The sequence below is a fragment of the Gymnogyps californianus genome, chromosome 21 (assembly GCF_018139145.2).
Source record: "Gymnogyps californianus isolate 813 chromosome 21, ASM1813914v2, whole genome shotgun sequence".
In the NCBI taxonomy this organism is placed as follows: Eukaryota; Metazoa; Chordata; class Aves; order Accipitriformes; family Cathartidae; genus Gymnogyps; species Gymnogyps californianus.
In genome coordinates this window covers 3,193,842-3,207,748 of record NC_059491.1, presented here as the reverse complement: position 1 = coordinate 3,207,748, position 13,907 = coordinate 3,193,842, and the positions used below count along the sequence as shown (strand labels likewise).

At 39.3% G+C, this 13,907-nt stretch overlaps 1 protein-coding gene across 3 annotated transcripts in view; it reads right to left on the bottom strand.

Annotated features, from left to right (window-relative positions):
- Positions 1–13,907, bottom strand: part of DVL1 (dishevelled segment polarity protein 1) — a 96,917-nt gene that overhangs the window by 17,956 nt on the left and 65,054 nt on the right. For 2 of the 3 annotated variants that reach the window (XM_050909506.1, XM_050909507.1), the window contains exon 5: positions 6,107–6,245. In XM_050909506.1, coding sequence (XP_050765463.1) covers positions 6,107–6,245 — 139 coding nt within the window. Of the gene's footprint in view, positions 1–6,106; positions 6,246–12,341; positions 12,498–13,907 lie in introns of those variants that run through there. The other variant, XM_050909508.1, reaches the window with a different exon arrangement.

Genomic DNA, 13,907 nt, shown 5'->3' with positions numbered 1-13,907 from the left:
TTCTACATATAAATCCTTAAGATCCCCCTAAGAGGAACGTTAATCATTCTCATTTTACAGGTAGTGGACTGAGACACAGAAAGACATAAATGGATTTGCCCAAATTAATTTCAGAAGCCTGGAACAAAGCTGAGATTTCAGAGATACCAGTGTAACACCACAGAGACATCTCTCCTCTATTTGTTATGTTAAGAATGGCAAAAAAAGACAAAGTAATGCTCCATCATTAACCAAGATTAAAAAAAATCCAACCCTATACAAAACAAGTAACTGAACTGGCACTGTCACAAAGAAAACAGTGCCAGTCTTTTTCCCCAGTCTCCATGTCCCTGTCTTCAAAGTTCTAGCCATATGCAGGAACGCTAGAATACCTCAAGCAAAACTTGATATCAGCAACTTCAAAAAGGAGCTTGCTGTCATGAGATTACAACTCACCACACTGGGAAACCCATCTTGCATAAAGTAGGTGTGTTTTAAGTCAAGCATACTGAGCTGAATATTACAGACGATGGAACTGCTCAGAGGGTGTGAATCTCTTGATATTCTCTTTGAGTTCACAAAACTATTTCAGGCATGTTAACCTCACACACTCCTTTTTTCCCTCCCAGCAAGGCAAATTAATTTAAAGAGCCAAGAGGCAGTATTTTCAAGAGAGATCAAAAATTTGATAATTCTCGATCTGTGGAAACAGCTCACAGCACCTGGTTTTCTGAGGCTTTACCTTTTCAACAGGAAAAATAAAGAGGTCTCTCAGATGCAGGGCTCCCAAAATTGCACTTGTTCAACATTCACCACTCTTCTTGAAAGTACTGGCAAAGACTGACACAAAAACCTCCTCTTACATTTTACTACCAATATTCTTCCCTCTTCCTATTTCCTCTCCGATTTCATTCTCCTCCTCTTCTCTCCCAGAACATCTCATCAGTAGGATTCAGCTAAAACTTCCCAGCACACAACAGTTTAGGAGAATTTGAAGAAAGGCAAGGCATGTTGCTCACATCACAGTGAACCCGCCTGCTCTTTGAGAAGGGCAGCAAAAAGAAAAGAGGGAAAAGACTGGGGGAGCTTTTCTGCATAAACACAAGTCAAACAACAAGATACCTTCAAAGGCTATGAGACAGATGTGAGTGCCCTTCTTCCACTGATTAGAGTATGAATTCAGCGCTCCAATCTGCAAACAAACCCTCTGCTCACAGGCTCTATTCCCTGCTGCAGACAGAACACAAGGGTGTGAAAGCCCTCCTCTTTTTCTCATGACGAGGCAAGACTTCCCACTAGTTTTGGGGACAGCTGAGTTAGTCCATAACAGAAAGGACAAAATCTTAAAATTTTATCTGTCCTTTTGGCTACTGTAATCACACATCAGAGTCATCCACAGCATCCAGGCAATTGATTTTCATTGTTTACACATATATTTCACCTACTGCCATATCATATTTTTTGGCTTTATCCCAGTGTGCATCACTTAAGGAGTATGCAGTACTTCCTGTCACCAGCCTTTTTAGAATGGCATCCTCTAATGGTTACTGTGGATAAAGAGAATTCATTAAATTCAAACATATCATTTCATTTATTCAGTTTCCCATTACTATGTCCCTGAAAGGGGTAATGCCTCCAGCTAACATCGCATACTGTAAAAAGCAATTTTAAGTTAGCAATGTTCATAGAGAAAGAAAATGGAGAGAAGAACTATACTGAAAGCCACACCTGCTTGCAGCAGGAGACCACGATGGGCATTCACCCAGTAGCAAAGTTCTTTCTCCACTTTCCAGACAATGGGCGTTTTATCTGGATAGCAAGTTATGAAAATGAGGGATAGGAACAGTAGAGTTTCAGCAGACGGTTCACTGAATTTCTTTGTCTCAAGCAGCCTTGGCAGTTATCTGGTGCTATTTCATGGCACTTTACATCCTAAGAAGTAAGGAACTTAAAAGTACCTTCCAATGTATGTTAGTATACTTCCTCTGTCAATATTTTTCCTGATCACAGACAGCACATAACATCTACTGATTGCCAAGGTCGATTGGCTGTGCCAATTTCTTCCTCCTGCTCTAGTGCACATCAATATGGTGTTGTTCAGAAAAACAAAGAACGATTATTTCCAACTTTTAGTCTGATTTTCTAAAATTGGACTGGACAAAAATACCTTTTGCCAGCACTAAGTATAGTTAGAAAACAGAATTGCTCTCTGACTCTGAGTCCTTAGAAGGGATATTTTAATCTACTATCAAGTACAGGACATAAAAATACTTTCATTACTATCTTTAGAGCTATGCATCAGGGATGAGTTCAAAAAGATGGACTGGAAAAAAAGAAAAGTCTAAGTACACCACAGAAAGGCAGATATAGCACAGCTGAGGTGATGAAGGTGTGAACAATTAGCTTATGCTAATATCAGCATCTTGTTCCTTCTTTGCTTTTGCCCTATTTATTTTGGCAACTTGGGGGTGAGACTACTTTGGAAAATTCATTCAATTTCAATACATGACCAAAAGTTTAGATTCCTCTGTAAGCAGTGAACATTTTGGATTTTTCTTTTAAATTAAACCAGCAAAACCAGAGTTTACTGGCAAATCTCTGAACTTGTTACCAGATGATAATATGTGAGAAGTGAAGTTCTTCTTTCTGTGGTATTTTTTTCCATTCTACTCAGCATTAGACTGGAAGAATGTAAATCAGTTCCTTAGAAAAGCCACAGTTCAGGTTTAGTTCAAGAGGACAGACTATATTTCAGAGAAGTAACTACTTGAGCTAAAACAACCTCTCACATTAGTTGCACAAAATTGATGATCAGAAGGCACTGCAGAAACATTTTTGTGTGCTTATACATTGGCTTCTATACAGATAAACATTAGAAAATGTTACTTATTACACTGGAGAAACCATAAATGGAGAGCTCGCACAACTCAGTTTTTTCATCCCTTCTTGGGGGAAGCTGGACAAGGACTTAAGTTGCCTTAATAAGCCTATGTGTAAGCAGAAGGTAAGACAGCTTGTTTCGGCAAGACTCCCACACTGTATGAAAGCAGATTTGTAAACACCAGGTTTCACAGTTTCTGCAATTTCTTAAAAAGGAAATCTATATCTATTTTCATGTAGCTATGGCACACTTCATCATCTCTTCTTGTAATTTCTTTTAATAGCCTTAATGCATCCTTGCTGAATCATTCATAAACACTGCATCTCTCATATTCTAGGAGTATCTGGATGCTAAATAGCAGCTCAAACCTATTCTAGTGAGAAGTAATATGTTGATCTCTGAAGTATCCCCAGAAATGAGTAAAAGTTGTTATTATTACAATTTGATGAGCAAAACAAGATGGTATGTTTGAGCTTTTGGGAAAAATAAAGTGCAAAGATGAAAAACAAATCTGGAATCATAACTACCAATTTCCTGCACTAGCTACTGCCAAAATCCTGACTGCACTTCTAACAGAAAGGCTAATAAATTCCACAGAATAATAATAATAATAATAATTTGTCCAACTTACATTCCCCAAAGGAAGGGGAAAAAGGCAACAATTTGTTAAAGAAAGCTTATCCATATAGTTTAAAAAGAACTAATGTTAATTTCTTAAATGAGAAATAAACGTAATCAACTTTTTTTGCAGTGAATTATTTTAGTTACATGGAACTGAGAATACTAATTGCAAGTTGCTGACAATAATCCTACAGCTACAGATGTCATATCTGCTAGACCTTTATTTGCTTAACAGAAGACAGAAATAAGACCCTTACTGTAAAGTTCACCATGAGCTCCCTACATCAATCTGTACTCAAAATACCACCTACTACCTGCAAATAACACTGATGTTCAATTATATCATACTTTGAAAACACAGAAAATAAATTATTGCACTCACACTACTTGAACGGTTCTGTACTGTCCTGTAATATCTGTGAACAAATTAATTCACTGAAATAAAAAATTATTCTTTCTCTCTAACTAAATGCAACAGAACTTCCTTGGACTAGAAAGTAACCAACTCTGCTGCACTGCTCCAAGTTAAAAATAAAATAAACTAATGTCAAAAACACACTGTTAGAAAAGCATCCTCAACCTTACAACCTCTTCACTTCCAAGACAGTAACGTCCTTTACATCTGATTTCTTCTCTCAGTGACCTCCTCCACATACAATCTCCTTTGCAATGCAGATTCTGACACTAGAGTTCATCAGCTGTTATTAAACAAACTTACCCCCTTCAACCTCTTTTTCCCCAGGCCACTGTCTCCAACAGATCTGGAGCATGCTCGATTTTCTATTTGGCTGTATTTGCCTCTAAAGAAAACTTCTCCCTGCCAGCACAATCTCTCATCTGCTTGAGAACATCATCATTGTAACACAACAGCATACCTTGGAGCATTCCATTTAGTTGTTCTTCCTGACTAGCTGGCCTGGCAGCTATTCTGTGTGCCAAAAGCTTCTGCCCTAGCCTAGAAAGGAAAAGGCCTGTGCAGCAGCTTCGAAGAGTCTCCTTCTTCTCAGGTTAGACGCAGGAAGCTTTACTTTATTAATATAGAAAGATTTAGCTGGGTCTAGTATAATGTGCTTCAGTGGCCACCCTGACTGTGCTAATCCTGCCTTACTGCATATCTTGCTGCCATGAAAATGACTAATTTATTTACAAGAAACAAAATCAGCTGCAGGGTTGTTGTTGGTTTTGTGGGCTTGAGTTTTTAGGGAGGGAAAGAGAGTTAGAAGCCCTAAAGGCTTTAGGAAGGATTAGAGTACATTCAGGTTAACTACTGATCTTGCCAACCCTTTATGCACATGAATATCCAGGTGAAGTACAAAGCATCCAGAAAGCTAATTTTCTGTATCTTCAGGTGCTGGCAACTTCACTGTAACTGCAAAATAAGTTCTTGAAACTAATTCAGGACCAAATTTTAAATGTTCATTTAGTTACCCTTTCAACCCTTTGGAAACACCCAGCCTTTAAACAGAATTTGAAGGAACTGCTGTTCTTCAACAGGTTTTTAAGCTATGACTAACTGCAAGACCAAATAGATCCACTGAGTTCAATAAGCTAACAATCTGTTTGTAAACATAGCAAACATTTAAGTATCTCCAAGACTAGTTGTTCTTTGCTGTTTCCATTCTACCTAGAATTTAAGAATATCACATTGCACCTTATTTGTTTTAGCTACAGATCTCTATGAACCACCAGAGATCCGTAATCTTGTTGTTCTCTGACAATTAATAGAAATCTGTAATGGGTTTTCATAGCTCATTTGGATGAACAACAGCTCTAGACACAGTGTTCAGAGAATGCTGTCACTGCAGCCAGGCAAGAGAAGAATATTGGTTTTGATTGATTTTACATCTATAAAAATACGTATTTTGAATCCGAGAAATGTATTGGCTTATAAACCTTTTACAAACAACAAAAATATCTTTAGAGATTAACAGGGACGTCTTGAAATGGAGAGCTTTTTTGCAAAAAGCAAGGAATAATTCACATTCTGTCTGCACAAAAAGAAAAAAATAATTAAGAAGTCATAAATATATGGCATCACAGCCTGCCTTTGCAATAGCATTAACTTTGATGAATTCTTGTACTGCTCATAGGTCTCAGACTACGCAATCACACAGGAATTCCTTTACAATTCAGCTTTAGTGAAATGCATACTTATTAGGAATCTACGCTGAAGGTATTTTGTTACAATGTTAACACCATTACTTTATAAATAGGTAGACAGTTGCATATTGCTTTGATCTTAAAATGTGATCATTCTTGCTATTAAAAGGGAAGAACTGGAAGAAAATTTTTCTCTTAATTGGAACAGTGGCTACAGGCAGCTTGGATAGTGACCCGAATAACTTAACTTGTTTCTCAGAGTAGTGATTATATAGAACATGATGTTACTGACAAATTATCAGTGCTCAAATCATACGTAGCAGAAAAAAAAAAGGAAAGGAAAATTAAAAAAAAAAAGAGAAAAAGAAAAAAAGAAAAAGAAAAAAAAAAGAAAAAAAAAAAAAGATATAAATCTTCTCATCTCGCCAGTCAGCATGTTTCAGGGAAGCCCAGAAATACAGTCAAGTGGCTGGGAAACAGATGCAAACAGTATTTAACAGCTCAGTCACTACGCGAATGCCCTACCTGCTTGTGTTGTCATCATCGTCAGAGTCAATGAAGCTGCTGGATTCCAGCTCACTACTCATCATGGTAGAAGAGCTGTCATAGCCAGGAGGGTGCTCACGGTGTCTGTCCAGTTTCGGATGGCCATTGATCCGAGGGACTGTAAAAACAAAATAAATGGAGTATTACTAGGCAAAGAGGAAGAGCAAGGAAGAAGCAGCACTGTGACTAGCACGACATTCACACTGACAGCTGCAGACAACTCTGCAGGAGGATCCTTATGCCGAAACCAACCTCTTTGCAGAACCTGATTTCATTCGACAGCTGGAAAGCCTACTGCCCTGGCTGGCCTGCCTGCCTACCTTTTTCCTAACTGTTTCATTTGTCTATGGCTCAGTTCATGGACAAGCCATAAACGGATCGAGGCAGAAGTAGCAGGCATGAACAAGTACTATAATGGTATCAGAACATCGATTAGAATGGCCATGAGAAGTTGATTTCAATAGGAAGGTACATACGAACATCTTGGAAAAGCAGCAGATAACACAATTTGAGTTTGGTATGGACAGGCCTAGCAGCACAGAAAACGTTAAACAACATTCCTTGATGAATTCTATTAATATCTTACTCATAAAACCACCTTTCCCTTGACCTGTGCTACGCGTCCCTGTCCCCATACCTAGACCACCTTGTCTGGGCAGTACAGCTATATCAAAGTCACACTGTCTTGACCATTCCACATGCATAAGATGCTTCAAAACAATTTCTTACTAATCCTTAGCTGTGCAAATGTTGTCAGATACACAAACATTCCTGTAGATAATCCCCTCAGTAAGAATGCCATTTACTTGAAGGCAGCAGTGATTCATCTTTTTCTAGAGATATTTTATGGATTTTCCTCTGCAAAGCAAACTCCTCTGCCTGCTTCCTTTCAGGGACCTCTCATTAGAAGACCCATAGTCTGCAAGTGCTCTGTTTTGCCAAGAATGTTCAGCTTGATAAGGCACCTGGTCAAGAAATAAACATAACAGGCTTCAAAGACAGACTGATATTTTAAAACACACTCTCCAAACTCAAAACTCCCCCCCACGTCCAAGGGATCTGCTCTTCACTTACAGAATAGAAAACCTTCATAAAGGACGAATGTCTGCAGTAGGAATTATACATGATGCTGTGCAACTGTACACATTGAAAGTTAATCGACAGTTCTTGCTAACTATTAAAGTAACATGGTTTGAAAAACCAAGAGCCACCCTAAATACCTGGCTGTGAAGTCCACCGTGGCTAGCCTTCACTCCTCTGTTTCAAATTGCTCAGCAGTGAAACAAAAAAAACTGATTAGTTTTCTTCCTGCCTGAGGAACGTGGGCCTAATTATTTATGTCCATGAAGGGTTTTAAGAAATTCAGTAAAAGGCAACAGACATATATAAGATCTCATCTCAATTTTTTATACTTATATCTAAACCAGTCATTCCTGCAAAGTGAAATAATTGAAGCATAAGGCTATAACAAATTCTCCTGCTAGTCACTTCCATATCCTGTTTGATCACCCAGTTTCTAGGCACATCTATAGGCATACAAAATGGCTGTGAAAACACTTAAGCTGGCTACCCAAGAAGATCAAATCTTCTTTCAAGTCACAGAGCAAAACCAAAGCTCCTTCCCTCCTGCAATAGCACCGAGCTTTGGTTTGAAGAGAAGCTGAGCAGTACCAACCCTTCATCACCCTTCTCAGAACTGATACTTGTTTTTCATCCTGCCATATGCTGAAGGCCAGTTGAGATGACACCATTTATTCAAGCCTTGAATCCTCTTCTGAAACTAGTACATACTAGTAATAATGAGTCAGGGACTGACCGCTGTCCTCTAGGAACTGCCTCAAAGTCAAAGGCTGCGTGGTGTTAAAAAAATGAAGCCTATCATGTTTCAATTTCAGGTTCTGTCTCCAGAGTTCCTTACTCCTAGCATTTCCATTTCTCACTTCCCCATGTGTAAAACGGAGACAGAACAGCATTTGCCAGAGCTTTTTAGACAGCACATTCTACAGTACAGAAATCCTCTCCTCCCATAATTTGGTTGTCACAACTACCATAATGTGCTCCCAGTATTGGGTGGTAACACTAGATCTCACTGAAAAACTATTAACCAGCTTGTCAACAGCAACTCAAGACTTCAGAATGACAACTCTTCATAGACACAGTGGGAAGAAAGCATTTAAAGGCCTGAATTTTCAGTTCTGCCTGAATAAATGAGTGTTGATCAGTTTCCTCAAACTCTACAGCCTAATATAAACTGGAAATTGACTATTAATGTGCTTCTTTCGGTACCACAGATGATTAGGTGAAAAAAAAGTACCTTCAGGAATCCCACATCCACACTCAAATAGTCTCCTAGCTCTGCCTTTAAACTAAAATCTAAGGAGCAGCCAATTATGCTTGCATATGCCAGATGTATACAGATAAAAAGAAACATAGAGGCTGGCCAAATTCTACTCCTTCTAAGCTGGCACTAACAGCTTAGAGGGAGTATCTCAACCAGATAATGTAGAAACCAATACAGCTGTTTATGGCATCATTACCGAGGAAGTAAAGACTATATTGCATTGTTTCTTCTCCTTGGGAACAGGGACCTTTGACCTTTGAGAGTCAAGGTCAAGTAATCCATTCTACAGAGTCCCTGAATGTTCAACCCCGGCTACTCATCCAGGCTTTAAAAAAAACCCAATTTTTCTTTCAAAGTTGCTTTCATCCATAACAAAAACAGGAAAGAAAAGGAGAAGGGAAAAGACATCCACATTCTAAAGCTGAGAAAACAGCACTGTTCAGCAAATTAATAGGCTTTAGACAGTCAGAGTTCTGTCTTTTAAGACTAACGAGAACATCACAGACTTGAACAATTAAAATTCCTCCTTTTCTTGTGCTACAAATTCATTTTTAAAGTCTTTATATAGTGCAGCCTAGAGTTCAAAATATTTCACTAGATCTGGAAATCTGGATGCTAATCACAGCATCGGACAAATTCAACTCAATCTCTTCAGCCTCAGCTTAAGTATAAAATCAAGTCCAGCCACCTTGCCCATTTATTTTTTGCTTCTACACAGTGACACATCAGAAACTGTGGATTGAACTAAAGCCTCTTATTCCAACAGACTGCATAACCCAAATATGCATTCATTGGAAACAGCACTGGAACAGCTAACAATTGACACTGGCACCACTATCTAGCAGCCAGATAACTTTCAAGGAAGCAAAGCATTCCATACTCTGATCACATGAACTCCTTGTCTCCCTTCTAAATACACTTCACCTTCAAGCCTAATTTCAGGAGCAATTGTTGGCTTGTGAGAATATCATCACCAACAAACCAGTATGTTGGACTACCAGAATGCATGCAACACTAGCACCCTTACAAGCTCTGTACAGTTTTCCTGAAGAGGGAATAACAACCAAGAAAAGGGGGTGACATACGTACAATGGCTTGTGGCAAACCATTCATGATTCTGAGTTATGATGGACAGAGACTCTCACCACAGTCCCAAGCAACTTGGAGTTGGCTGCTGATTACACCATAGTCTTGCTTCCTTTTCTTTCCTTTCCAACTTCAATAGGAATTGACAGCAAATCTTAGACATTTACTAGCTGGCACACAATTTACAACAAATCTATTACCTTTGCCCCTTCTGAGTTTTAAATTCCTATTTTTCATAGAGGAGCAGTATAAAAAGCTAGAACAGATGGAAGTCAAGACATCAGCCGTGGAGAAAACTGACTTACATTTCTCTACTTGAAAAATCCCTTCTTTTTTATTACTGTGCTTGTTTTTCCTGCCTTCCTCTGCTATTCATCACTTGCAACTTATAAAAGTAATCACATCAATGTTGGGTGATAATGTTGATTTCATTTGGAGAAGCTGACTTTAAACAGAGCCCTGATATTAAAAACAAGCCCATCAGAAGAAGCTTTCCCAGCTCTGACTGGGTGGGTAGTGGATTACAGAAAACAATGACCTGGATTTTATCCACATTTAACTGGTATAAATAGGAAGCAAATTTGGGCAGCATGCTTCTCTCATCAGAGATACTTTATTTACATTTGGCTTTGATTATTTATTAAGTATACAGGCCAGAAAGACAGTTGCCAGCACGATTTTGTAATCTTTCTCTGCAAAATTAGTCTGTTTATGCAGCTGGGGAGGGAGGGAGGGCACCTCTGGTCATCAATGGGTGGGTTGCCTCAAGTGCCCACTAGAAATCACCAGTCCTGTCTCTCCCATCGCAGGTCATGATTATTAGACAATGCAGATTCTTCATTTCATTCCAAGTGGGTGGTCTAAAAGTTTTCACTCTTGTGGACCTTTTCTGCTCTAAAACTCCATCCTGCATTCACTTCTCTGCTGAGAATCCTCAATGTCATCAATTAGGGAGCATCAAAGGTAGATATCTACAGATTGCAATCTCCAAGCTCTCAACCAGACCTTGCACAGCTGGCAACGAAGACTGCTATGAAACCAGGATATGTTTCAAAGTGTCACATCTCATCCATTGTGGGTTATTTATTCAGAAAATTTTTGTCCTTAAAAACTCTGTAAGCAGATTGCTATTTTATTGAATTTGCAATTCAGAGTCATTTGCCTAATACTTTCAACAGATAAAACTCTGTCTGTAACTCAGCTGATTTGTTTTTCATGTCTCTAACCACTGGACACCATGGTCAGTAGTTGCACTTTTTTTCACTACTAGTAAGAAACTTCCCAACTCCAAATCTGAATTTGCTCCCTGCTGGCATCCTAAAAGACCGTTCTTATACCATCTCTAAGCAAGCTTCCTTCAAAATTTAACTTTATATTTATGGCACTAAAGAATTAAGTAATTCAGCTGTCACCCAGCTCTAACTGCTTAGCACTGGGCTCCAATACAAGCTTTCTGACTCTATTGTATTGTTCTTATCAGCATTTCTTGTAAGAAATGCTCTTCCTCTCCTGCTTGGCCTAAGATATATGAAGGATTACAGCACAGCAGGCATATACAACACACTGTGATTATTTTGCAGTCTACATAACTATTGACAGGAGCTGAAACCTTTTGGCTTGCCAAAACATCCTATAGTTTAAATTTCCCCAAAGTACATGTTCGCGGTTGTTTCAGAGACTATAAACTTGAAGCTAGGACTCGTGTTCTATCAGATGGAATAGGACCGCTAATCCCATGTCTAATACTGAGTCTCGAACAGTTTCCTCATTCATTGTCAGGTGAATAATTTATGCCACACATAAATGTGATCAGTTCACAACCATTATGAAGAATTAATGGCCCACATCAATGCTCTATGCTCTTTAGCTCTCGGGGGAATTTTCAAACAGAGGACAATTTTAAGACCAGACAGAATTTTTAACCAGCTGAAGGCTGCCTCAAACATGCTGTGCAAAAACACACCATTGGCATGTTTTCTTTAGCACTCCACCTTTCAGTGAAACAGCAGTACCTCTGTAGTACCTCTGTTACACTGCTGGATCACCTGCATTTGGCAGTGAAAACACTGAACTTTCACTCATTTGCTTTTCAACTAAAGTAACAAAGAAAGTTTAAGACAAGTGATGCTTAGCGCTTACTAAGGATTTTCCAGCATCAAGAGAACGATCAGGAATACAGAGGAAGCCAACGTGTGGAAATGGCATCCATAGGTACCTTCCCCTCAAGCCTGCACATTTTATGTGTTAACTAAAGAATAAAGAAATTGCAGTTTGATACAATGCCATGGTCTGTATATGAGGCATGTCTGAATGACTAGCTGTCCCTGAAGGGATGCACTATTGACTCTGAGGACTTAGGTGGCTAGACTGCTCCAAACTGTGCCATAAAGTTCACTTGAGAGTCTACAGTACCAACAACAGTCCTGAGGGCCTCAGGCAATGGAGATGCAAGGTCCCATTTCTGTGCAAAGGTAACAGAGCTTGTGCCCAAGAAATCAAGGACAGAGTCAGTGCTGCAGCCTATAAATCCCAAGGAACACTCAAGAGCAATGGCAGGATCCAAATTCAGGAAACTGGGGACCATCCAGCTGAGGATTTTATCAATGCTGCAATACATTAGTATGGACATAAACGCCCCAAATCCAATAATAACCACCCAAACTTTCACATACCCTTTAGATTCAGTGTGCATTATCTCATTTTTATACTGAGTACCTCAGTTTCCCTGCACAAAATAAGGGCACTGACTGCTTAGAAACTTCAGTTGAAATGAATGATAATACCTACAGCGATACATGCTGGGCTGTGCTTCTGGATAGCATCTGACTGGTTCCAATGGCCTCATCAGGTGGTGACACCACTTGTGACAATATCTCCTACTGGGAGTGGGTCTCAGAGGGGAACGCTGCTGTGAGTGGAGCTCCTGTTGCCTCTCCTGCTGTGGCTGGCTCCTACCAAAACACTTCAAAAACGTGGGAGTGACCATTTCCCTGCCCACGCTGTGCCCACTTAAGGAAATCCCGAGCGTGCACTGTGACTATCACTCTGTCCAAGTCCAACAAACATATCCAGATGTACACGGAGCTTCCCACACGTAGTTATTTTTCACGCACAGTGTGAGAGAAAAAAAGAGCCAGTTCAGGGCTCCTGGTGGGACACTGGAAAATTCCATTCCTGAAGACTCAAAGATTATGAAAAATATATATATTTTTGCATGCTCTTCCTCCATGACATAATCCCAAGGAAGCCTGTGCCCAAGAGGCAGCGCATCTGGTAAGCAGTGTATCTTGAAGGACTGGGGAAATAGAACAAAAATCATTTGCATTGACTTTGCCATTTGCCACTGCCATTTCCACAACACACTTTGTAATCACATCTGCTGGATACAAGTCACTCTCTTTCACGGATCAGTTCCGAAAATCCAAATCCTTTTATAGCCACATTTTTAATGGGATCCTGTAATATGACACAGCTCCCTTTATCCCAATAAACCACACATGAATAGACCTTTAGAATTTGCATAATTGCTTCTTAGAGTATAGTCAGGCTACTAGAGATTATACTGATTTGGGGCTTTTTAAAAATTATCTCTTATTTTAATGTATTACAGAAATGTATCTCAGATCTAAATACGCAGTTTTCCAGTCTCTCATAAAATTTCTCTTCTTTGGAGATAGAGGTGAAGGAATTTTTCACCCAAGAATAAAATCCCCAAACATATATGTGTGTTTCTCATTATTAAATTCCATATACTTCCACTAGTGTCTTTACCAAGAGCAAAATGTTTCTCAGTTTTAACCTGACGTAAATGCTGATGATGGAGCTACTCCACTTGTTCTAGAGAAAGTCTAAGGCAGATGGATTGTTCTGTCAGGACACAAACCACTTAAAGCAGCAACACTGTAAAAGTTCACAAGGCCTAACTATGGGCATCATCATTAAAAATGGTAACGCAGACAAGTTTCACAAAAATCAGTCAAAGTCCGGCACATGGCAAACCACAGCCACACTATACAAACAAATGTTGGATCTCATGCATACGTGTTCATGTCTAGCTGAAGTTCACTGAGACTCGCATTTTAAGGTCTTCACTTAGAATCAGGGACGGACTATGCCTTGGTATCAAGCAGAGGTTTCTGTTCATTCAGGTGAAATCTATGCTTAACTTACAACTGATAGAACTTCATTTCACGTACCTCAAATACTTTCTCAAACCACATGCCCTGGCATTACTAGTGTGTACTTCAATAGCGCAGCACGGAAGCAGTGTTTGTTGAACTATTAACTTCTTACAGAAGGACAAAAACTTCAGAAACTGTGAACATTTGCAGCTTCTGTGCAATTCAATAAGGA